Source organism: Diorhabda sublineata, chromosome 11 (assembly GCF_026230105.1).
Source record: "Diorhabda sublineata isolate icDioSubl1.1 chromosome 11, icDioSubl1.1, whole genome shotgun sequence".
NCBI lineage: Eukaryota > Metazoa > Arthropoda > Insecta > Coleoptera > Chrysomelidae > Diorhabda > Diorhabda sublineata.
The window spans coordinates 1,898,553-1,926,115 of record NC_079484.1 but is presented as its reverse complement, the minus strand read 5'-3'; the positions used below and the strand labels follow the sequence as shown (position 1 = coordinate 1,926,115).

Sequence of the window (27,563 nt, the reverse complement as noted above, 5' to 3'; positions counted from 1 at the left end):
TATGACCAAAAACGAAAAAGTGAAAACGTATTTTGAGATAAAAATGATTAAAACGTACAGATTTTAATATTAAGATAAAAAATCTGATAATACGAGGTATGTTTAAAAACTACGTTATACTATATTTTAAATAATAAAAGAAAAAGCTAAACTACAATTTGCTTAAAATGACTGTCATTAGTTTCACAATGATTGAATTAAAAACTGGTTACCATAGGCGTGCGGATTTATTTTTCGAATTTTTTTATTTCAATTTTGTTATATATGACCAAAAACGAAAAAGTGAAAACGTATTTTGAGATAAAAATGATTAAAACGTACAGATTTTAATATTAAGATAAAAAATCTGATAATACGAGGTATGTTTAAAAACTACGTTATACTATATTTTAAATAATAAAAGAAAAAGCTAAACTACAATTTGCTTAAAATGACTGTCATTAGTTTCACAATGATTGAATTAAAAACTGGTTACCATAGGCGTGCGGATTTATTTTTCGAATTTTTTTATTTCAATTTTGTTATATATGACCAAAAACGAAAAAGTGAAAACGTATTTTGAGATAAAAATGATTAAAACGTACAGATTTTAATATTAAGATAAAAAATCTGATAATACGAGGTATGTTTAAAAACTACGTTGTACTATTTTTTAAATAATAAAAGAAAAAGCTAAACTAAAATTTGCTTAAAAATGACTGTCATTAGTGTGTGAAATAATTCACTCCACTTCCAAACCTTTACCAGTCAAATTATAATGAGACGATTCATGTAACAGTCAATTTATTAAATTGGTGATTTTCTAAATTAGATTCAGTTTTCGTTTCGAATCGGAAATCGTAATAATACTCAAGCCGGTCCTGCATTTTTTCCCGGAATGGCGCGTGACTCTCAAGCTAGTCATAAAATTGTCCGTGAAGTATACCGCTTATTGTTATTTATACCGTGGTGTAAGAAAAAAATATTTTTTCGAAATAATTCCATTATAATAAATTTTGTTACTTGCCGAATTGAGGTTATGTTTACACTTAACGCTCGCGGCAAATACGTCGAAAGAAAATCGAATAAATATCGAAACTCACCCTTAATATAAGGAGAACTGCTATACAAACTATCCCCAGCATGGTGTCCCAACCCTGGGTATTGTGAATGTCGTTAAAAATACTTATCCACGTTTCTACGAACGTACTACCGCTCGCGTTGATGCCAAGAACGTCTTTCACTTGAGAGGTAACGATAATTAGAGCGACGGCCGAAATAAAACCAGAGGAAACTGGTCCTGATACGAAATCTATGAGAAAACCTGCAACAAATATGATCCAATATAAGATATTATGAATCATGTTCGTCGTATGCGTTCCGCGGAACGGCAACGTCGCAATACAACGCGCGACACTAAGTGTTACCAACTTGAAGTTTTTTTTTTGAATTTATGGGGTGCAATCTTGTACATGCGATCAGAGATTTTATGGGAAATGATTTAGTTATGGGAAAATGACTTACCTAAACCTAATAGTCCCATCAATAGTAGTACCAAACCTGTCAAAAAAGTGAGTAATATGGCATATTCCGGTCCTAAGCCTTGAATAGCTTGGTACGTCATTAACGCCGATATGGCCGAAGGTCCTACGGGAACATCTTTACAGCTGCCTAATAATATATATACAATTGGTCCCAAAAATGAGCTGTAAAGACCATAGACAGTTGACAATCCTGAAAAATAAGTTGTCGTACATTATATAGAATATAAAAAAATAATGATTTCGCAAAAACAAACTGTTATTTATGTATAAACTGTGTTTTTTTGTTCAAAAAATTATTTTTTTTACAAAACCAAACCGGTATTTGTTCTTAGAAACTGTTTTTTTGAAAAATAAACTGTTATTTTGTTTTTAGAACCAGTGTTTTTTCAAAAATAAATCTGCTTTTTTCGAAACAAACCTAGATTTGCCTTTAGGAACTGAATTTACAAAAAAAATAATTATTTCCAGTTCTGAACTTTTTTTCCCCAAACATAATCCGTTATCTATATTTAAAACCTGTTTTTTTTTAAACAGTTATTTGCATTTGAAGCTGTTTTATACAAAAACAAACGGTCGTTGGTAACGCACAAAATAAACCGTTATTTTCTCTTTAAAACCTGTTTTTTTCCAAAAAAAATCCGTCATTAGCCTTTAAAAACTGTTTTCATCCCAAAACAAACGGTTGATGGTCTTTGGTAACTTATTTTTTACAAAATAAACCGTTATTTTCTGTTTATAACCTGTTTTTTGTTTAAAAAGACCGCAATTAGCCTTTAAAAACTGTTTTCATCCCAAAACAAACGGTTGTTCGTCTTTGTTAACTGACTCTTTACAATATAAACCGTTATTTTCTCTTTAAAACCTGTTTTTTTTTCCAAAAAAACCGTCATTTGCCTATTAGAAACAGTTCCATCCAAAAACAAACGGTCGTTCTTCTTTATAAACGGACTTATTATTAAATAAACCGTTATTTTCTCTTTAAAACCTGTTTTTTTTCCAAAAAAAAATCCGTCATTAGCCTTTAAAAACTGTTTTCATCCCAAAACAAACGGTTGATGGTCTTTGGTAACTTATTTTTTACAAAATAAACCGTTATTTTCTGTTTATAACCTGTTTTTTGTTAAAAAAAACCGCAATTAGCCTTTAAAAACTGTTTTCATCCCAAAACAAACGGTTGTTCGTCTTTGTTAACTGACTCTTTACAATATAAACCGTTATTTTCTCTTTAAAACCTGTTTTTTTTCCAAAAAAACCGTCATTTGCCTATTAGAAACAGTTCCATCCAAAAACAAACGGTCGTTCTTCTTTATAAACGGACTTATTATTAAATAAACCGTTATTTTCTCTTTAAAACCTGTTTTTTTCCAAAAAAAATCCGTCATTAGCCTTTAAAAACTGTTTTCATCCCAAAACAAACGGTTGATGGTCTTTGGTAACTTATTTTTTACAAAATAAACCGTTATTTTCTGTTTATAACCTGTTTTTTGTTAAAAAAAACCGCAATTAACCTTTAAAAACTGTTTTCATCCCAAAACAAACGGTTGGTCGTCCTTGCTAATTGACTCTACAATATAAACCGTTATTTTTTCTTTAGAACCTGTTTTTTTTCCAAAAAAACCGTCATTTGCCTTTTAGAAACAGTTCCATCCAAAAACAAACGGTCGTTCTTCTTTATAAACGGACTTATTATTAAATAAACCGTTATTTTGGCTTTAGATATTGTTTTTTTTTTTCAAATGAATCGTTGCATGTCTTTAGAACCTGTTTTTTTCCAAAAATAAACAGTTATTTGTCTTTAGAAGCTGTTTTCTACAAAAACAAACGGTCGGTCGTCTTTTGTAACTGACTTTTTACAAAATAAATCGTTATTTTCTCTTCAGAACCTGTTTCTTTTAAAAATAAACCGCCATTAGCCTATTAGAAACAGTTCCATCCAAAAACAAACGGTCGTTCTTCTTTATAAACGGACTTATTATTAAATAAACCGTTATTTTCTCTTTAAAACCTGTTTTTTTTTCCAAAAAAACCGTCATTTGCCTATTAGAAACAGTTCCATCCAAAAACAAACGGTCGTTCTTCTTTATAAACGGACTTATTATTAAATAAACCGTTATTTTCTCTTTAAAACCTGTTTTTTTCCAAAAAAAATCCGTCATTAGCCTTTAAAAACTGTTTTCATCCCAAAACAAACGGTTGATGGTCTTTGGTAACTTATTTTTTACAAAATAAACCGTTATTTTCTGTTTATAACCTGTTTTTTGTTTAAAAAGACCGCAATTAGCCTTTAAAAACTGTTTTCATCCCAAAACAAACGGTTGTTCGTCTTTGTTAACTGACTCTTTACAATATAAACCGTTATTTTCTCTTTAAAACCTGTTTTTTTTTCCAAAAAAACCGTCATTTGCCTATTAGAAACAGTTCCATCCAAAAACAAACGGTCGTTCTTCTTTATAAACGGACTTATTATTAAATAAACCGTTATTTTCTCTTTAAAACCTGTTTTTTTCCAAAAAAAATCCGTCATTAGCCTTTAAAAACTGTTTTCATCCCAAAACAAACGGTTGATGGTCTTTGGTAACTTATTTTTTACAAAATAAACCGTTATTTTCTGTTTATAACCTGTTTTTTGTTTAAAAAGACCGCAATTAGCCTTTAAAAACTGTTTTCATCCCAAAACAAACGGTTGTTCGTCTTTGTTAACTGACTCTTTACAATATAAACCGTTATTTTCTCTTTAAAACCTGTTTTTTTTTCCAAAAAAACCGTCATTTGCCTATTAGAAACAGTTCCATCCAAAAACAAACGGTCGTTCTTCTTTATAAACGGACTTATTATTAAATAAACCGTTATTTTCTCTTTAAAACCTGTTTTTTTCCAAAAAAAATCCGTCATTAGCCTTTAAAAACTGTTTTCATCCCAAAACAAACGGTTGATGGTCTTTGGTAACTTATTTTTTACAAAATAAACCGTTATTTTCTGTTTATAACCTGTTTTTTGTTTAAAAAGACCGCAATTAGCCTTTAAAAACTGTTTTCATCCCAAAACAAACGGTTGTTCGTCTTTGTTAACTGACTCTTTACAATATAAACCGTTATTTTCTCTTTAAAACCTGTTTTTTTTTCCAAAAAAACCGTCATTTGCCTATTAGAAACAGTTCCATCCAAAAACAAACGGTCGTTCTTCTTTATAAACGGACTTATTATTAAATAAACCGTTATTTTCTCTTTAAAACCTGTTTTTTTCCAAAAAATATCCGTCATTAGCCTTTAAAAACTGTTTTCATCCCAAAACAAACGGTTGATGGTCTTTGGTAACTTATTTTTTACAAAATAAACCGTTATTTTCTGTTTATAACCTGTTTTTTGTTTAAAAAGACCGCAATTAGCCTTTAAAAACTGTTTTCATCCCAAAACAAACGGTTGTTCGTCTTTGTTAACTGACTCTTTACAATATAAACCGTTATTTTCTCTTTAAAACCTGTTTTTTTTCCAAAAAAACCGTCATTTGCCTATTAGAAACAGTTCCATCCAAAAACAAACGGTCGTTCTTCTTTATAAACGGACTTATTATTAAATAAACCGTTATTTTCTCTTTTTAAAACCTGTTTTTTTCCAAAAAAAATCCGTCATTAGCCTTTAAAAACTGTTTTCATCCCAAAACAAACGGTTGATGGTCTTTGGTAACTTATTTTTTACAAAATAAACCGTTATTTTCTGTTTATAACCTGTTTTTTGTTTAAAAAGACCGCAATTAGCCTTTAAAAACTGTTTTCATCCCAAAACAAACGGTTGGTCGTCCTTGCTAATTGACTCTACAATATAAACCGTTATTTTTTCTTTAGAACCTGTTTTTTTTCCAAAAAAACCGTCATTTGCCTTTTAGAAACAGTTCCATCCAAAAACAAACGTCGTTCTTCTTTATAAACGGACTTATTATTAAATAAACCGTTATTTTGGCTTTAGATATTGTCTTTTTTTTTCAAATGAATCGTTGCATGTCTTTAGAACCTGTTTTTTTCCAAAAATAAACAGTTATTTGTCTTTAGAAGCTGTTTTCTACAAAAACAAACGGTCGGTCGTCTTTTGTAACTGACTTTTTACAAAATAAATCGTTATTTTCTCTTCAGAACCTGTTTCTTTTAAAAATAAACCGCCATTAGCCTTTAAAAACTGTTTTCATCCCAAAACAAACGGTTGGTGTCTTTGTTAACTGACTTTTTACAATATAAATCGTTATTTTTTCTTTAGAACCTGTTTTTTTTTCAAAAAAACCGTCATTTGCCTTTAGAAACAGTTCCATCCAAAAACGAACGGTCGTTCTTCTTCATAAACGGACTTTTTATAAAATAAACCGTTATTTTGGCTTTAGATATTGTTTTTTTTTTCAAATGAATCGTTGCATATCTTTAGAACCTGTTTTTTTTTCAAAAATAAACAGTTATTAGCCTTTAGAAGCTGTTTTCTACAAAAACAAACGGTCGGTCGTCTTTTGTAACTGACTTTTTACAAAATAAATAGTTATTTTCTCTTCAGAAGCTGTTTCTTTCAAAAACAAACCGTTATTTTCTCTTTAGAACTTGTATATTTTAAAAACAAACCGTTATTTTCTCTTTAGAACCTGTTTCCTTTAAAAATAAACCGTTATTTTCTCTTTAGAACTTGTATATTAAAAAAAAACCGTTATTTTCTCTTTAGAACCTGTTTCTTTTAAAAATAAACCGTTATTTTCTCTTCAGAACCTGTTTCTTTTAAAAACAAACCGTTATTTTCTCTTTAGAACCCGTTTCCTTTAAAAACAAACCGTTACTTTCTCTTTAGAGCCTGTTTCCTTTAAAAACAAACCGTTACTTTCTCTTTAGAGCCTGTTTCTTTTAAAAACAAACCGTTACTTTCTCTTTAGAGCCTGTTTCTTTTAAAAACAAACCGTTATTTTCTCTTCAGAACCTGTTTCTTTGAAAAACAAACCGTTATTTTCTCTTTAGAATCTGTTTCCTTTAAAAATAAACCGTTATTTTCTCTTTAGAACCCGTTTCCTTTAAAAACAAACCGTTACTTTCTCTTTAGAGCCTGTTTCCTTTAAAAACAAACCGTTACTTTCTCTTTAGAGCCTGTTTCTTTTAAAAACAAACCGTTATTTTCTCTTCAGAACCTGTTTCTTTGAAAAACAAACCGTTATTTTCTCTTTAGAATCTGTTTCCTTTAAAAATAAACCGTTATTTTCTCTTTAGAACCCGTTTCCTTTAAAAACAAACCGTTACTTTCTCTTTAGAGCCTGTTTCCTTTAAAAACAAACCGTTACTTTCTCTTTAGAGCCTGTTTCTTTTAAAAACAAACCGTTATTTTCTCTTCAGAACCTGTTTCTTTGAAAAACAAATCGTTATTTTCTCTTTAGAATCTGTTTCCTTTAAAAATAAACCGTTATTTTCTCTTTAGAACCTGCTTCTTTTAAAAACAAACGGTTATTTTATCTTTAGAACCTGTTTCCTTTAAAAACAAACCGTTACTTTCTCTTTAGAGCCTGTTTCTTTTAAAAACAAACCGTTATTTTCTCTTCAGAACCTGTTTCTTTGAAAAACAAATCGTTATTTTCTCTTTAGAATCTGTTTCCTTTAAAAATAAACCGTTATTTTCTCTTTAGAACCTGCTTCTTTTAAAAACAAACGGTTATTTTATCTTCAGAACCTGTTTCTTTGAAAAACAAACCGTTATTTTCTCTTTAGAATCTGTTTCCTTTAAAAATAAACCGTTATTTTCTCTTTAGAACCCGTTTCCTTTAAAAACAAACCGTTACTTTCTCTTTAGAGCCTGTTTCCTTTAAAAACAAACCGTTACTTTCTCTTTAGAGCCTGTTTCTTTTAAAAACAAACCGTTATTTTCTCTTCAGAACCTGTTTCTTTGAAAAACAAATCGTTATTTTCTCTTTAGAATCTGTTTCCTTTAAAAATAAACCGTTATTTTCTCTTTAGAACCTGCTTCTTTTAAAAACAAACGGTTATTTTATCTTTAGAACCTGTTTCCTTTAAAAACAAACCGTTACTTTCTCTTTAGAGCCTGTTTCTTTTAAAAACAAACCGTTATTTTCTCTTCAGAACCTGTTTCTTTGAAAAACAAATCGTTATTTTCTCTTTAGAATCTGTTTCCTTTAAAAATAAACCGTTATTTTCTCTTTAGAACCTGCTTCTTTTAAAAACAAACGGTTATTTTATCTTTAGAACCTGTTTCCTTTAAAAATTAAACGTTATTTTCATTTTAGAATCTGTTTCTTTCAAAATCAAACCGTTATTTTCTCTTTAGAACCTGTTTTTTAAAAAACAAACCGTTATTTTCTCTTTAGAACCTGTTTTTTAAAAAACAAACCGTTATTTTCGCGTTAGAACCGGTTTCTTTCAATAGAAAACCGAAATACAATGAAATGGTTCAAAAGTTGCTTCTTATGGGACGGGGACTTGGACACGTATATATATTTTTTTCAAATTACCTGCTATATTTGAATACGCTAATGCTTGGGGTATCACAGTCAAACCAACGGTAATTCCAGCTACCAAATCACCCACAGCACATTCAGCGTTATAATTTGGCAACCACGTAAGAAACGGTAGCCTCTTGTAAAGTTTTTTCTTCGAACATGTTTTTTTCAACTGTTTCCGAGTCCATGGTATAGCAGATTTAACTGATTTCGTCACCGTCGATGTTTTCTTCGTATTATCTAAAACTAAATCCGAAAAAAATTCAATTACACACGAATGAATTGGAATGGAAACGTCGCCAACTAATTTATGAACGTTATTATTGTGGGAATGTGGCAATCAAACGCCAAAATTGACTATCATCCGCATACAACTCCAAATTTATTACCAATTTTCACTTTCCCGGACTAAAAACTAATACAATTACTGGGATTACCTCAAAAAGTGTTTATAATGAAAACTGACGATGACTATCGATAAAAATACCGCGAAACTCGCACCAAGGTTTTCACATTTATTTTTTACAAAAGACAATAAAAAAAAATATCGATTCCGCAACTTTTTATAGATCAATTATGTTTTGTTTTAATTTTAATTGATTCCTAAACTCACCAATAAAGTCATTACTTCCTAAATATGCTGAATCATTTCTGTCTCCATTAAAATTGAGGGAATCAAGTGAAGCATTAAGAGCCGGATTATCATAGTAGGTATATGTACCATTCGTTCCGCCGCCGCCGCCGCCGCCGCCTGCCCCTTGTACGTCATTATCCGATTTTTCGTGAACACTCCTGAAAATAATACACGTCAACTTTGGTATCATTTTAATCCGGATAATTTAACCCTAATCCAACAAAGCAAAACACAGAAATTATAATAAGAATCGTTTTTCAAACCTGGGAACAGAAAATAATCCGAGGGGGCTAAATCTGGCGAATAGGGTGCATGAAGTAGCAAATCAAATCAATTTTGGACATTGCGTGTGAAACAACATTTTATTCTCAACCAATTTTTGCTTGATTTCTGCGCTTAAACGTTGTAGTTTTTCCATTTTTAACCAATGGTATGGTCGACCACTCTGCGCTGCTGGTCTTCGCAGATCGTACGGTCTCGTCGAAACTTTGCTACCCAATATTTTACCGTTGATAACGAAGGAGCTACTCAAGCTTTTATAGCTTTCAAATAAAAGTATTTTATCGCATAAAGATGTTTACAAAGACAGTTTTTCCATTTTCAAGGTAGTCAATGGAAATTATCCCACGTTTCAACCATGGTATGGTCGACCACTCTGCGCTGCTGGTCTTCGCAGATCGTACGGTCTCGTCGAAACTTTGCTACCCAATATTTTACCGTTGATAACGAAGGAGCTACTCCAGCTTTTACAGCTCTTTCAAATAAAAGTATTTTATCACATAAAGATGTTTACAAAGACAGTTTTTCCATTTTCAAGGTAGTCAATGGAAATTATCCCACGTTTCAACCATGGTATGGTCGATCACTCTGCGCTGCTGGTCTTCGCAGATCGTACGGTCTCGTCGAAACTTTGCTACCCAATATTTTACCGTTGATAACGAAGGAGCTACTCAAGCTTTTATAGCTTTCAAATAAAAGTATTTTATCGCATAAAGATGTTTACAAAGACAGTTTTTCCATTTTCAAGGTAGTCAATGGAAATTATCCCACGTTTCAACCATGGTATGGTCGACCACTCTGCGCTGCTGGTCTTCGCAGATCGTACGGTCTCGTCGAAACTTTGCTACCCAATATTTTACCGTTGATAACGAAGGAGCTACTCCAGCTTTTACAGCTCTTTCAAATAAAAGTATTTTATCACATAAAGATGTTTACAAAGACAGTTTTTCCATTTTCAAGGTAGTCAATGGAAATTATCCCACGTTTCAACCATGGTATGGTCGATCACTCTGCGCTGCTGGTCTTCGCAGATCGTACGGTCTCGTCGAAACTTTGCTACCCAATATTTTACCGTTGATAACGAAGGAGCTACTCAAGCTTTTATAGCTTTCAAATAAAAGTATTTTATCGCATAAAGATGTTTACAAAGACAGTTTTTCCATTTTCAAGGTAGTCAATGGAAATTATCCCACGTTTCAACCATGGTATGGTCGATCACTCTGCGCTGCTGGTCTTCGCAGATCGTACGGTCTCGTCGAAACTTTGCTACCCAATATTTTACCGTTGATAACGAAGGAGCTACTCCAGCTTTTACAGCTCTTTCAAATAAAAGTATTTTATCACATAAAGATGTTTACAAAGACAGTTTTTACATTTTCAAGGTAGTCAATGGAAATTATCCCACGTTTCAACCATGGTATGGTCGATCACTCTGCGCTGCTGGTCTTCGCAGATCGTACGGTCTCGTCGAAACTTTGCTACCCAATATTTTACCGTTGATAACGAAGGAGCTACTCAAGCTTTTATAGCTTTCAAATAAAAGTATTTTATCGCATAAAGATGTTTACAAATTAACCGAAATTACTATTTATAGCTGTCAAACAAATCTTAATCAAAATGGCGTCTTCAAACACGGTTTAAATTAGATAATAAATGATGTAATTTGCAAATTTACCAAATTTATTTAAGCCGGACAAAAAAATTGGAAAATTACACCTGATACGTTGTGAATTATGAACAACACCCTGTATAATACGATAAAAAGTATGGATATTAAAGTTGGACTAATTTACATGGATTTTGTTTTTTATTTTATCCAAAAAAAAAACTTGCTAACAAAAATATTATTAAAAATATCCGTGATGATTCGATTGTTGACATTTTTTTTAACAATAATATCGAATTAAATATTTAACTGAACTAAATTTACGTAAACTTGACATTAAACGAGGACGAGGTAAAGAAATATAAAAATATTAACTTCAAAGTAAAGTCAAGGTACTTTTGTGTGAGTGTCAAGGGAAACAGTTATTTGTTGCACCTCAAAGTTTTTATAGATAAATACGAGGGTGGATAAACTCACCAATATGTCACATGACCATATTACAATGTCAGTTTCAACTCGGCAACGTCACAATTGACAGGTGACAGTTGTGCCATATCTCAAAACTTAAGTATCTACCCTCGTAAAGAAAATAATTTTGTTGAATAAAAAATAATAGTAGTAATTGAAAATTGATTGTTTAGTTTTCATAATTTACACCGAAAAAACAAAAATATCACATATTTTGGAGGTACCTCAATCGGAATGGAAAAAATGATTCTAACGCGTGCAAAAGTGTAGTAATAAAAAATATTGTTGGTTCCCTAGGCCGGTCCTGTCCGGCTACTATGGAATTTTAATAATTCGGCGAATTCGCGCGGCGCCTTTCATCTGTTTTTATAACTGGCGGACGCGCCTTCGATGTTTCCTTTTATTATAGCAGGCGGTTTATTTAAATGATTCCTAGGAGTTTATTTATTCATTTCTTTTGGTTATTTTTGTTCTAGAACTTATTAGAAATCTATTTTTGGTATATAAATAAGTTTATGTTAGGTTGAGGATTTAGAAATCACATATTTTGGAGGTACCTCAATCCGAATGGAAAAAATGATTCAAACGCGTGCAAAAGGCCGGTCCTGTCCGGCTACTATGGAATTTTAATAATTCGGCGAATTCGCGCGGCGCCTTTCATCTGATTCTAAAACAGGCGGACGCGCCTTTGATGTTCCCTTTTATTATAGCAGGCGGTTTATTTAAATGATTCCTAGGAGTTTATTTATTCACTTCTTTTGGTTATTTTTGTTCTAGAACTTATTAGAAATCTATTTTTGGTATATAAATAAGTTTAATCCATTTAGAATGGACCCAATGTCAAATCATATTTCGATAAAGACCGAAACGTAAATTTATCACCTTTTGAAACTAATTTTCTCTAAAGAGAAGATTTAATAAGGAAAATATTTTTTTAAATACATGCATCAATCATTTTGTAATTAGCTGTTAGTCTGACGGTCGTAAATTATCCGACGTACAAAATTAATCATCAAACTCATAATTATTTATATATTTAATATAAAAATTTGAACTTATTAACTTTCTGTTTTCCATTATTTGCATATTCTTTGTAAACACGTGTTTATTAAATACTTAGTTGTGGGTCATAACGAACTACTGTCAAAAGTCTTTAGTAGATTACACTAGAAAGCACGTTGAGAATAATTAATAAACTAAATATTCAACGAGTTGAGTAACATGTTTAGAAAGATCGACACAGTCGCCGATCGAATGATACTACCAGGGAAGGTCTAAATATTCTTGCAACTCAGATTTGGAAAGAAGACGCGTAATAAACTTGATAGAGTGGCAAGGTTTTGGAAGGAATAACCCTTAAAGGGCTGGACAGTGGGCGAAAATGACAAAAAGCTGGGCAAAATTAGAAGAAAAAAACAAATAATCTTATTGGAAATTGATAGATAAAATGGCGGATCCAATATGGCGACCATAATAATGAAATTGTCAATAGTTTTCATCGAAAATTGTTTCCATGTGGTTCTCGGGATCGCTGATGACGAATTAGGCAATGGTTTTCATAAAAAACAAAATGGAGGATCCAATATGGCGACCATAACCATGAAATAGTTCACGGTTTTCATCGAAAATTGTTTACATGGAGTTCTCGGGGTCGCTGATTACGAATTAGTTAATGGTTTTTCGAAAAACAAAATGGCGGATCCAATATGGCGACTATAACCTTCAAATATCCTTCGTTTTAATCTAAAATTGTTTCCATGTGGTTCTCGGGATCGCTGATGACGAATTAGGCAATGGTTTTCATAAAAAACAAAATGGAGGATCCAATATGGCGACCATAACCATGAAATAGTTCACGGTTTTCATCGAAAATTGTTTACATGGAGTTCTCGGGGTCGCTGATTACGAATTAGTTAATGGTTTTTCGAAAAACAAAATGGCGGATCCAATATGGCGACTATAACCTTCAAATATCCTTCGTTTTAATCTAAAATTGTTTCCATGTGGTTCTCGGGATCGCTGATGACGAATTAGGCAATGGTTTTCATAAAAAACAAAATGGAGGATCCAATATGGCGACCATAACCATGAAATAGTTCACGGTTTTCATCGAAAATTGTTTACATGGAGTTCTCGGGGTCGCTGATTACGAATTAGTTAATGGTTTTTCGAAAAACAAAATGGCGGATCCAATATGGCGACTATAACCTTCAAATATCCTTCGTTTTAATCTAAAATTGTTTCCATGTGGTTCTCGGGATCGCTGATGACGAATTAGGCAATGGTTTTCATAAAAAACAAAATGGAGGATCCAATATGGCGACCATAACCATGAAATAGTCCATCGTTTTCAACGAAAATTGTTTACATAGAGTTTTCGGAATCGCTGATGATGAATTAGACAATGGTGTTTCAAAAAATTAAATGGCGGATGAAATATGGCGACAATAACTATGAAATAGTCGTTAGTTTTAATCGAAAATTTTTTACATGGGGTTCTCGGGGTGGCAGATTACGAATTAGTTATTGGTTTTTGAAAAAATTTAATGGCGGATCCAATATGGCGACCATAAGCATGAAATAGTGCATCGTTTTCAACGAAAATTGTTTACATGGGGTTCTCGGGGTCGCAGATTACGAATTAGGCAATGGTTTTTCAAAAAATTAAATGGCGGATCCAAAATGGCGACCATAACCATGAAATAGTCCATCGTTTTCAACGAAAATTGTTTACATAGAGTTTTAGGGATCGCTGATGAGGAATTAGACAATGGTGTTTCAAAAAATTAAATGGCGGATCCAATATGGCGACCAAAACCATGAAATAGTCCATCGTTTTCAACGAAAATTGTTTACATAGAGTTTTAGGGATCGCTGATGAGGAATTAGACAATGGTGTTTCAAAAAATTAAATGGCGGATCCAAAATGGCGACCATAACCATGAAATAGTCCATCGTTTTCAACGAAAATTGTTTACATAGAGTTTTAGGGATCGCTGATGAGGAATTAGACAATGGTGTTTCAAAAAATTAAATGGCGGATCCAAAATGGCGACCATAACCATGAAATAGTCCATCGTTTTCAACGAAAATTGTTTACATAGAGTTTTAGGGATCGCTGATAAGGAATTAGACAATGGTGTTTCAAAAAATTAAATGGCGGATCCAAAATGGCGACCATAACCATGAAATAGTCCATCGTTTTCAACGAAAATTGTTTACATAGAGTTTTAGGGATCGCTGATGAGGAATTAGACAATGGTGTTTCAAAAAATTAAATGGCGGATCCAATATGGCGACCAAAACCATGAAATAGTTCTTCGTTTTCATCGAAAATTGTTTACATGGGGTTCTCGGGGTCACAGATTACGAATTAGGCAATGGTTTTTCAGAAAACAAAATAGGGGATCAATTATGGCGACCAAAAAATGACGAAATTGATTGTTAGTAATGAAAATTACCGTCCGAAAATGCCAAAAAGCTGTTAAAAATTAGAAAAATCGGATAATCTTATCGAAAATTGGTAGTCCTGCGTTTCCGGGGTCGTTTAGTTGTATTACTAGTGACATTAAGATTTAGTGCGATTCAAAATCATTCCAAATGGTCAAGCTACCAATACCGAGGTACACAATGGAGAGCTGATGAGAATCTATGAGGTTTTATTGGAGGAATAGCGATATTTAGTTAACCCAAAGCGTGTTCTCTTACAAAAAACAGCATTTCGACCCTCTGAAGCAAGTGTAGGTCTTATTCATTATCGTTGGCTGTTTGGTTAGTAACTGGGTTCATTACGTTATAAAAAAAACCCAGAAAACCTTAAACTTGACGATTTATTAGTTAGTTACGTCCGCTACCCATAATTTGTTCAAACACATTTTCTAATCGCTTCCACGTGAATCACTTGAAACTTTTGCCCTTTTCATCTGTTTAATTTCTTTAATTGCAGGAAATCTCCGCGATACGATTCAAGGAAATGGCGAATTCGTTATATAAAAATCCCATTCGAATTTCAGCAATTAAAAATTGAATTAATCATCATGTAAATTAAAACGTGTTGTTTCATTTGTTATGCAAAAAAATCACGTGGGGATCCACTTTGAAACCTTCATGGTTGGATATGATAAAATAAACTTTTCCAATAAACAAACAAATGTTCGTTTATTACTTATTGGGTCTTTTTTTGAAAAAACGCAGTTTTTAAAACCGAAAATCTGGGAAATCAGTCCGATTACAAATGAAATTATTTCCTCGTTCTAAAATTGATTCCTTGCAAGGACAAATTCCGATTTAATGGCCAACAATTAAAATTCCTTAATGGAGTAACATATTTCAACGTTGCCGGACTTTCATATTATATGGAGGTTAAGGAAATATAAGAATTTAGGTCCATACTCTTGTAATTTCTCTCCACTTGTTTCGGTTTCGGTCTTTTGCTTTTTCTCTCCAGTTTTGGATGTTTTTTCTCTCTAAGGTCTTCTTTCACTACTAAAAGTTAAAAATTTGGCATATTTCCCAAGAAGTGATGATAACCCAATGATTTATACCACTGTCTTATCATTTTTCATATCATATCTTTCTAAGACCTTCCATATTTATTTTTCAGCAATTTTCAGTATTTCCGCAACTATACTACTGCCAATTCTTACTGTCTTATAATTTTTCAAATCTTCTGGCACCTCTTCCATTATGGCGACCAAAAACGACGAAATTGAGTGTTGTGACGTAGAAAGTAAGTAAACACTGAAACGTAGTCGCCGCGTGTCACCTTTCAAACGCCATTCTGTTGTTGTGAGTTGATGTAATTGGTTATTCGGTGCGATTTGTGTCTATGCAATCGTTTCAAAGACTATTCCAATTGAAATTATGGCCGAAAAGTTATTTTCCTGCATTTCCACTCTTACATTTTCTCTTCTAAGACCTTCCACATTTATTTTTCAGCAAATTTCAGTATTTCCGCAACTATACTGCTGCCAATTCTTACTGTCTTACCGTTTTTCAGATCTTCTAGCACTTTTTCCATTTTGGCGACCAAAAAACGACGAAATTGAGTGTTGTGACGTAGAAAGTAAGTAAACACTGAAACGTAGTCGCCGCGTGTCACCTTTCAAACGCCATTCTGTTGTTGTGAGTGGATGTAATTGGTTGTTCGGTGTGATTTGTGTCTATGTAAGTGTTTCAAAGACTATTCTAATTGAAATTATGGCCGAAAAGTTATTTTCCTGCATTTCCACTCTTACATTTTCTCTTCTAAGACCTTCCACATTTATTTTTCAGCAAATTTCAGTATTTCCGCAACTATACTGCTGCCAATTCTTACTGTCTTACCGTTTTTCAGATCTTCTAGCACTTTTTCCATTTTGGCGACCAAAAAACGACGAAATTGAGTGTTGTGACGTAGAAAGTAAGTAAACACTGAAACGTAGTCGCCGCGTGTCACCTTTCAAACGCCATTCTGTTGTTGTGAGTGGATGTAATTGGTTGTTCGGTGTGATTTGTGTCTATGTAAGTGTTTCAAAGACTATTCTAATTGAAATTATGGCCGAAAAGTTATTTTCCTGCATTTCCACTCTTACATTTTCTCTTCTAAGACTTTCCACATTTATTTTTCAGCAAATTTCAGTATTTCCGCAACTATACTGCTGCCAATTCTTACTGTCTTACCGTTTTTCAGATCTTCTAGCACTTTTTCCATTTTGGCGACCAAAAAACGACGAAATTGAGTGTTGTGACGTAGAAAGTAAGTAAACACTGAAACGTAGTCGCCGCGTGTCGCCTTTCAAACGCCATTCTGTTGTTGTAAGTGGATGTAATTGGTTGTTCGGTGTGATTTGTGTCTATGTAAGTGTTTCAAAGACTATTCTAATTGAAATTATGGCCGGAAAGTTATTTTCCTGCATTTCCACTCTTACATTTTCTCTTCTAAGACCTTCCACATTTATTTTTCAGCAAATTTCAGTATTTCCGCAACTATACTGCTGCCAATTCTTACTGTCTTACCGTTTTTCAGATCTTCTAGCACTTTTTCCATTTTGGCGACCAAAAAACGACGAAATTGAGTGTTGTGACGTAGAAAGTAAGTAAACACTGAAACGTAGTCGCCGCGTGTCACCTTTCAAACGCCATTCTGTTGTTGTAAGTGGATGTAATTGGTTGTTCGGTGTGATTTGTGTCTATGTAAGTGTTTCAAAGACTATTCTAATTGAAATTATGGCCGGAAAGTTATTTTCCTGCATTTCCACTCTTACATTTTCTCTTCTAAGACCTTCCACATTTATTTTTCAGCAAATTTCAGTATTTCCGCAACTATACTGCTGCCAATTCTTACTGTCTTACCGTTTTTCAGATCTTCTAGCACTTTTTCCATTTTGGCGACCAAAAAACGACGAAATTGAGTGTTGTGACGTAGAAAGTAAGTAAACACTGAAACGTAGTCGCCGCGTGTCACCTTTCAAACGCCATTCTGTTGTTGTGAGTTGATGTAATTGGTTATTCGGTGCGATTTGTGTCTATGCAATCGTTTCAAAGACTATTCCAATTGAAATTATGGCCGAAAAGTTATTTTCCTGCATTTCCACTCTTACATTTTCTCTTCTAAGACCTTCCACATTTATTTTTCAGCAAATTTCAGTATTTCCGCAACTATACTGCTGCCAATTCTTACTGTCTTACCGTTTTTCAGATCTTCTAGCACTTTTTCCATTTTGGCGACCAAAAAACGACGAAATTGAGTGTTGTGACGTAGAAAGTAAGTAAACACTGAAACGTAGTCGCCGCGTGTCACCTTTCAAACGCCATTCTGTTGTTGTGAGTGGATGTAATTGGTTGTTCGGTGTGATTTGTGTCTATGTAAGTGTTTCAAAGACTATTCTAATTGAAATTATGGCCGAAAAGTTATTTTCCTGCATTTCCACTCTTACATTTTCTCTTCTAAGACTTTCCACATTTATTTTTCAGCAAATTTCAGTATTTCCGCAACTATACTGCTGCCAATTCTTACTGTCTTACCGTTTTTCAGATCTTCTAGCACTTTTTCCATTTTGGCGACCAAAAAACGACGAAATTGAGTGTTGTGACGTAGAAAGTAAGTAAACACTGAAACGTAGTCGCCGCGTGTCACCTTTCAAACGCCATTCTGTTGTTGTGAGTGGATGTAATTGGTTGTTCGGTGTGATTTGTGTCTATGTAAGTGTTTCAAAGACTATTCTAATTGAAATTATGGCCGAAAAGTTATTTTCCTGCATTTCCACTCTTACATTTTCTCTTCTAAGACTTTCCACATTTATTTTTCAGCAAATTTCAGTATTTCCGCAACTATACTGCTGCCAATTCTTACTGTCTTACCGTTTTTCAGATCTTCTGGCACCTCTTCCATTATGGCGACCAAAAACGACGAAATTGAGTGTTGTGACGTAGAAAGTAAGTAAACACTGAAACGTAGTCGCCGCGTGTCACCTTTCAAACGCCATTCTGTTGTTGTGAGTTGATGTAATTGGTTATTCGGTGCGATTTGTGTCTATGCAATCGTTTCAAAGACTATTCCAATTGAAATTATGGCCGAAAAGTTATTTTCCTGCATTTCCACTCTTACATTTTCTCTTCTAAGACCTTCCACATTTATTTTTCAGCAAATTTCAGTATTTCCGCAACTATACTGCTGCCAATTCTTACTGTCTTACCGTTTTTCAGATCTTCTAGCACTTTTTCCATTTTGGCGACCAAAAAACGACGAAATTGAGTGTTGTGACGTAGAAAGTAAGTAAACACTGAAACGTAGTCGCCGCGTGTCACCTTTCAAACGCCATTCTGTTGTTGTGAGTGGATGTAATTGGTTGTTCGGTGTGATTTGTGTCTATGTAAGTGTTTCAAAGACTATTCTAATTGAAATTATGGCCGAAAAGTTATTTTCCTGCATTTCCACTCTTACATTTTCTCTTCTAAGACTTTCCACATTTATTTTTCAGCAAATTTCAGTATTTCCGCAACTATACTGCTGCCAATTCTTACTGTCTTACCGTTTTTCAGATCTTCTAGCACTTTTTCCATTTTGGCGACCAAAAAACGACGAAATTGAGTGTTGTGACGTAGAAAGTAAGTAAACACTGAAACGTAGTCGCCGCGTGTCACCTTTCAAACGCCATTCTGTTGTTGTGAGTGGATGTAATTGGTTGTTCGGTGTGATTTGTGTCTATGTAAGTGTTTCAAAGACTATTCTAATTGAAATTATGGCCGAAATAGGATTTATCGAAACAAAATCAGACAATCTACCTAAGGTATACGTATTCATTGATTCTAACCTCACTTGAGTCTGTTTACTTACTTTCTACGTCACACACACACTCAGTAATGTGACAACAAATGCGTAATTGTTTAATTTAATGGTCAACTATATTTTTTTTTTCAATATTGACATGTCTACAATATTAAATATTTGCCGTTTCATTTATAAAAAAATTTATCACTATTATTATAATGATATGCACACGTATCATCATACGTGTTAATTTACATTATCAACAAAAGCATTTAACTTTAGTTTTAGTGTAGAATCATCTTAATATAACTTTAATAAATGATAATTTGAAACAGATACACATGATGATGTGTCACCAATAAATTGACGGTAATTGATTATTGATTACCCCGTATATACAATTAACCAACAAAACCCCCAGTTCAGTATTCGATTGTTCAATTAAACAGTTGCAAATAAATTAGTTAATTCAGAATTTGGAACCTCCTTTGGGGCTCTTCATCATCTTTAGGACACTCTGTATATTAGAAGTTCCTGCAAGAAATAGTGGATAACACGGACTGAGTATTTCTGAGCTGTATTTAAAATACGTGTCTAAGATTTTTCGAAAATATTTACAATTCAATAACACTCTATGCTATACAAGTCCGGATCTGCACTTTGTTTACATTGCCGAGCAAACCCGCCTTCTAATGTTATTTGACAGTTTCCCATGGCAACGTAAACAAAGGACAGTGCCGGATCGGCACCAATTTAGTAATAACACTCTATACTAAATAAGTCCGGATCTGCACTTTGTTTACATTGCCGAGCAAACCCGCCTTCTAATGTTATTTGACAGTTTCCCATGGCAACGTAAACAAAGAACAGTGCCGGATCGGCACCAATTTAGTAATAACACTGTATACTATATAAGTCCGGATCTGCACTTTGTTTACATTGCCGAGCAAACCCGCCTTCTAATGTTATTTGACAGTTTCCCATGGCAACGTAAACAAAGGACAGTGCCGGATCGGCACCAATTTAGTAATAACACTCTATACTATATAAGTCCGGATCTGCACTTTGTTTACATTGCCGAGCAAACCCGCCTTCTAATGTTATTTGACAGTTTCCCTCGGCGACGTGAACAAAGGACAGTGCCGGATCGGCACCAATTTAGTAATAACACTCTATACTATATAAGTCCGGATCTGCACTTTGTTTACATTGCCGAGCAAACCCGCCTTCTAATGTTATTTGACAGTTTCCCATGGCAACGTAAACAAAGGACAGTGCCGGTTCGGCACCAATTTAGTTATAACACTCTATACTATATAAGTCCGGATCTGCACTTTGTTTACATTGCCGAGCAAACCCGCCTTCTAATGTTATTTGACAGTTTCCCATGGCAACGTAAACAAAGAACAGTGCCGGATCGGCACCAATTTAGTAATAACACTGTATACTATATAAGTCCGGATCTGCACTTTGTTTACATTGCCGAGCAAACCCGCCTTCTAATGTTATTTGACAGTTTCCCATGGCAACGTAAACAAAGGACAGTGCCGGATCGGCACCAATTTAGTAATAACACTCTATACTATATAAGTCCGGATCTGCACTTTGTTTACATTGCCGAGCAAACCCGCCTTCTAATGTTATTTGACAGTTTCCCTCGGCGACGTGAACAAAGGACAGTGCCGGATCGGCACCAATTTAGTAATAACACTCTATACTATATAAGTCCGGATCTGCACTTTGTTTACATTGCCGAGCAAACCCGCCTTCTAATGTTATTTGACAGTTTCCCATGGCAACGTAAACAAAGGACAGTGCCGGTTCGGCACCAATTTAGTTATAACACTCTATACTATATAAGTCCGGATCTGCACTTTGTTTACATTGCCGAGCAAACCCGCCTTCTAATGTTATTTGACAGTTTCCCATGGCAACGTAAACAAAGGACAGTGCCGGATCGGCACCAATTTAGTAATAACACTCTATACTATATAAGTCCGGATCTGCACTTTGTTTACATTGCCGAGCAATCCCGCCTTCTAATGTTATTTGACAGTTTCCCATGGCAACGTAAACAAAGGACAGTGCCGGATCGGCACCAATTTGGTACGGAGTTAAATATTTATGAAATTGGAATTGAATGAAAATATATTAAAAAAAAGGCAGGTTGAATTGATTGCGTCGCATTTTTATATAGTCTTATCCCAATAAAGACGTCCTTCCTTATCCTACCTTGTCAGATTTGCCATCGTTGTTTACTAATTGTAATGATGAACGTTAATTATTTAAATGGTTCGAAAAGGTCACTTTCAAAAACAATTTTTTTCTCGCATCATTTCACCAATGATGTACTTGGTGTTAATCTTTCTATAATGGAGAATCAACCTTGCGATGAGGTTGCGATTTCTTATTTGTTTACATGAAACGGCAGTTTTCTTATTAGTTGATATTATTAGATAGATATTTACGAGACGCGCTGTATAATTTTACGGCGTTTTTCATTTTGGAAAAATTTGGAAACAACTCATTATCAACCACGCCGCGTATGTCAAAGATTTGACAGATGACGGATGACAAGGAACAAATAACAAGTGACATTTGACAAATGATTGATTATCAAGGACAAGTGACAGATGACAAATGATTGATTATCAAGGACAAGTGACAAATGACAAATGATATTTTCCAGAACGTCTAGACATTGTTTTAGTATACAGAACGATTCTTTTTGAAAACTATTTTCAAAATCTTTCGAAATATACATTTTTAACATTATAAATTCTGCCTCTGGACTAACTGGAATTAGAATTACGCTATAGTAAACGCTGGTAGGCAGAAATAGCGAGGGCCGAAGGTGAACGACGAACGAAACCGTGTCTTCTCTGAAGATGATTCCAAAAAGCTCGAAATTGTACATAATGGTTAAAAAAAACTTTCCGAATCGAATTTTTTCGTGTATTTTCCAAGAAAACTTACTACAGTTACTCCAACAGAAAGTAGAGATTTTAAAGAATAAAAAACCCACCGAATTGCGAAAAAAATTGTTACGGACTCGTCCACGACATGGACCGTGAAACCGGTCCTGTTCGGTTATGATGAACAGTCTAAATTTTGCGGCGGTTCTCGGAAAAAATGTTTTTTATATATACACCGGTGAATTTTTTATAGAATCGATTTCTAAGTAGGCCCTTTTCGTTTGTTTGATCACTTTTTAGAATGTGGAAATTCTTTTTGTATAAATACTCTTTTGTGTATCAACGAGGAAGTCAGTAAATAATCTGATGTCCTATTGAATATTTCAATAAATTAGATAAGTGTTTACTAATAAGTCGTAGTGTGTAGTTTAGTGAATAGTGACTACAGTTTGGGATACTTAACGTTATTTTACGAATGAAGTAAGTAAGAAACGTGCGTATGAATCCCCTCATCGTGAAAAGCAGTTTGAATAAATCAGAAAACAACAAACCACCTCCCCTTCCATTTTCCGACCTCAGAACACTCGGAAATAATTTTTTTATTCAATTTTTGTCATATTCTCAACTTTTTCTTCATTATTTAACATTTTAAAAGGTTTCAATTTTCCTTTACAGCTTGTTCTGACTGTTCTCGTCCACTGACATAAACCGTTAAGCCGGTCCCGTTTTATTACGTTAATAGAATAGAAATAAAAGGTCCTTATAAAGCGGCATTAGTTTATATTTGTTTTTATACGCTATTTACATTATGTTACATTCCAGAATTCGAATTATCTAGAAATCTGTTGTGTATAAATAAGTGGAAGTTAGCGCCCAAAGTTAATAGTTTTCATTCTCGAGTTCTAATCGAGGTTAGTTGTTCGTTTTGGTACAAACACTCAAAAAATTGAGCCGATTTTATGACGAAGCGATAATTATCCACATAGTCATCGCTGGGGAGCAGCACGTGTCCTCTCTCGTATTCAATAAATTGCTCGAGTCAATTGTAGGTATACAAAAGACGATATATCATAATATTTATTTTAAAATAACCTTGACCTTGCAATTAACTAAAAATATCGAACGAAATTCTTCAAAACTACATTCTTTATAAGTCGTATTATTGCCAAAAAATATGTGAATAGTCTACGAGAGAATAATAATGAATACCATGTATAAAGTCAACGTACGTTTACAATGAAACTTATTTTTTGTTTTTTCCGTATTCATATTTTAATAATTATTATCGATATATCTTGAGTGAATAAATTTTTAAAAAGGAACGCCAATAAAACATACGTAGTCCGAGACAAAGGCACAAATCACTGATAAAAAACAGTGAACTATTAATTATAAGCCCCCAATACTAAAAAATGGGGACATAGATGGTTTGGTTTTCGCTCTCTGTGCCGCTTCTGCAGAGGACACCCAAAATCGAACGTAATCTCAATTTGCACCGACATCTGAGTTGTCGTACAAGTCATAACGGCGGAAACGGTGTACCCTAGGCCTCTGCTGGAGTGGTTGGTGCAGAAAAAGTGCAGACTACGTCATTTTAGTGCCCAAGTCACACGGTAAACATCAAACATTTAGGCAACCAAGCCCGCAATACTAAATAATGGAACCGCCTGGTACACAGATGGTTTGGTTTTCGCTCTCTGTACCGCTTCTGCAGAGGACACCCAAAATCGAACGCAATCTCAATTTGCACCGACAACTGAGTTGTCGTACAAGTCATAACGGCGGAAACAGTGTACTCTAGGCCTCTGCTGGAGTGGTTGGTGTAGAAAAAGTGCAGACTACGTCATTTTAGTGCCCAAGTCACACGGTAAACATCAAACATTTAGGCAACCAAGCCCGCAATACTAAATAATGGAACCGCCTGGTACACAGATGGTTTGGTTTTCGCTCTCTGTGCCGCTTCTGCAGAAGACACCCAAAATCGAACGCAATCTCAATTTGCACCGACAACTGAGTTGTCGTACAAGTCATAACGGCGGAAACAGTGTACTCTAGGCCTCTGCTAGAGTGGTTGGTGTAGAAAAGTGCAGACTACGTCATTTTAGTGCCCAAGTCTCACGGTAAACATCAAACATTTAGGCAACCAAGCCCGCAATACTAAATAATGGATCCGCCTGGTACACAGATGGTTTGGTTTTCGCTCTCTGTGCCGCTTCTGCAGAGGACACCCAAAATCGAACGCAATCTCAATTTGCACCGACAACTGAGTTGTCGTACAAGTCATAACGGCGGAAACAGTGTACTCTAGGCCTCTGCTAGAGTGGTTGGTGTAGAAAAGTGCAGACTACGTCATTTTAGTGCCCAAGTCTCACGGTAAACATCAAACATTTAGGCAACCAAGCCCGCAATACTAAATAATGGATCCGCCTGGTACACAGATGGTTTGGTTTTCGCTCTCTGTGCCGCTTCTGCAGAGGACACCCCAAATCGAACGTAATCTCAATTTGCACAGCCATAACGGCCGCAACGGTGTGTCCTAGGCTTGTGGTGGGGTGGTTGGTGCAGACCACGTCATTTATGCTTTTTTTTATGCTGGAACTGCACTCTTTCGAAAACAAAAATTTCCACTGCAGATTTCGTTGCGGGATTCCCCTTTCGAAAACAAAAATCACCGAACAACGCTGTAATTGTTCTAAAATCTAGCCCGGCCCTGGCCACCGAACAAAAAGCAATCGACATATACGCCTGTTACTTTTTTTTTATAGACCAGTCAACCGCGACATGTAAAATTGTTTTTTAATCAAGCCACGGTCATTCAAGATATTTTCATAAGTTTTTGTTTTGGTTAATTTGCAGGTTTTTCCAAACAAAACTTTAAACGCTTTAGGGTAATTCGATTCGGAGAAAAAAATCCGATTTAAATCAACAGATCGAAACGTACGAGGGTCTTAAAATAGAAAAAACCGGGTGGTCCTATTTAAAAAAATAAAGAAAATTGATATTTATGAAGTTTAACTTTGAGCACTTTTTATATACACCCTGTATAAAATGAAAAATTTTTCAACACAGATTCAAATACGTCTAACCTTGCTAAAAGCAACCGAGCATAAACCATTTTCATAACTTTAAGGGTATCCACGTAAAAAAATAATTTATAAGGGTCTGCAATTTTTACAAAAAAATTAATAACTCAAAAAGTATGCATTTTTCGAAAAAAGTTTTAAGACAAAAGTATACTAAAATTTAACGTAGATTTCAAAAATGTATTAATATACAGGGTGTTCTATATAAAATAACAAAGTTACAGTCGACTTCCGGTAGAACCGGAAGTCGGTCATCTTTGAGAATATTTTGGTTGAAAAGATCGTATCTAAAAACCCAAAAGTAGAAATTTTCATGATTTTACTACGAAGTATTTTGCCATATACAGATAGTTTTAACTCGTCTTGGGCCACCCTGTATAACCAGTATGACACGATGTTTTTCATACATGGATTTCGAAATGTTTTTACACGGAAGCATTTTTTAAACTTTCCTCTTTGAACAAGATATATTTAGTATATATATAGTAACATAAAACCAGACTTCGTTTTTTTCTAAATACATTATATAATTTAACTCTTATTATAATTCAAAATTGTGAAAATATAAGTGTACACCCAATATATTAATTATATCTATACAGATGTTATTTAATTTTAATTTTCTACTAAAATAAGTGATACGCCTATGGATTACGAATGCTTCATCATTTTATTACTCTCTCATACATAAAAATATTTTGGTTAAAAAGTAAACCGGATTATTTTTATTGAAAAAAATCGGTAATAAAAAGATTTAAACATAAAATTTAGTAATCAGGCATAAATAACAATTAATTAAATAAATAGTGTAATCGTTCGTATCCATATTCAAAAAAATTATTATCGAATGCATAAAAAAATATTAACTCTAAAAAATAATGTCTAAAACTTGATTAAATAAAAATATACATTAACAAAACTAATAAATCATAAAGTTTACCTCGAAAATCTGAGTCCGTTCTTGTTCGCAGACATTCTTCTTTTTTTTTTTTGAAACAAAAAACCGTCAGAAAACAAAATCGAGATTCCGACCGTCCGCGCTGTCGCAAGTGGTTGCTAAAACTGTAAAACGAAACGTTTAAATATGTAAATAAACAAACGAAGAAAATCCGCGCGATACAATTATACCACTACCGGTAAATAATCGTCACTGAAGCTTCCGCGAAACCCGACCGGCATTTTGTAGACTGACAGTCACGTGAATTCTTTTATCGGTCAAAATCACCAAAAGGATCCGATTCATCGAAACAATCGACCAGATAGAAATCGAACGTTGAATCAATCGTTGCGATCGCTTAGAACGCACTGGTCGGATAGAATTGATAGAAAACAGAACAATAACGATTTGAATCGAATACTTGTTGATTTGATTTTGAAGATTTATATCGTACTTTGGAGAGAATGGGTACTTTGAATGAAAATATGTTGGTATGTAATAAATAAAGTCAATTGAAGATGGAAAATTATAAAAACTTTTGTTATGATTCGTTAGATTAGAAAAATGTGAATGGAAAAATTTTAATTGCATTTAACAATATAATGGTGTATTGTTTTTGTTTATACTTATGAATATGATATAAATAAAATGATGCATTTTCTAAATCTTTATGTTAAAAACTTGATGATAGTGAATTTATTTGTTCAATATAATTATTTCAGTTTGAATCACATTAACTATAGTTTATAGGAAAATAACATTTTTATCACTCCACGAGGTAGTCACAAATCGATAAGGAATTTTTTAAATATACAGTACTGCGCAAAAATTATTTCGCACCTTATTTTATACACAAACACACACAACGAAAAGAATTTAAAAACACGTCATGCAAGAAAAATCTGAAAAAATTAATAATCTTGATGTTGAATCTGTGAAAAAAAAATACATGATTAAAATAAATAATTTTGAGGTTAAACCGTGTTGTTTCGATACCACTAGAAGCTGTTCTTTTTTCACTGGTATTAATATTATTATTGTTAAAGTGCGTTATTTTCTATTGGTCTTCTTTTTTATAAATTTGAGGTTAAACCGTGTTGTTTCGATACCACTAGAGCTGTTCTTTTTTCACTGGTATTGATATTATTATTGTTAAAGTGCGTTATTTTCGATTGGTCTTCTTTTTTATAACTTTGAGGTTAAATCGTGTTGTTTCGATACCACTGGAAGCTGTTCTTTTTTCACTGGTATCAATATTATTATTGTTAAACTACGTTATTTTCGATTGTTCTTCTTTTTTATAAATTTGAGGTTAAACCGTGTTGTTTCGATACCACTAGAGCTGTTCTTTTTTCACTGGTATTGATATTATTATTGTTAAAGTGCGTTATTTTCGATTGGT

The 27,563-nt window shown here is 33.8% G+C and overlaps 2 protein-coding genes across 2 annotated transcripts in view; one reads left to right on the top strand and one right to left on the bottom strand.

Moving 5' to 3' along the window:
* Nucleotides 1–26,710, bottom strand: part of LOC130450130 (sodium-independent sulfate anion transporter-like) — a 40,867-nt gene extending 14,157 nt beyond the window's left edge. Inside the window, exons 1-5 of the mRNA XM_056788333.1 lie at nt 26,165–26,710; nt 8,602–8,780; nt 8,001–8,234; nt 1,504–1,713; nt 1,083–1,303 (exon numbers count right to left, since the gene is read on the bottom strand). Coding sequence (XP_056644311.1) covers nt 1,083–1,303; nt 1,504–1,713; nt 8,001–8,234; nt 8,602–8,780; nt 26,165–26,199 — 879 coding nt within the window. The 5' untranslated portion in view covers nt 26,200–26,710. The remainder of the gene's footprint in view (nt 1–1,082; nt 1,304–1,503; nt 1,714–8,000; nt 8,235–8,601; nt 8,781–26,164) is intronic.
* Nucleotides 1–27,563, top strand: part of LOC130450131 (cytochrome P450 9e2-like) — a 53,942-nt gene that overhangs the window by 14,128 nt on the left and 12,251 nt on the right. The gene's annotated exons all lie outside the window — the stretch shown is intronic.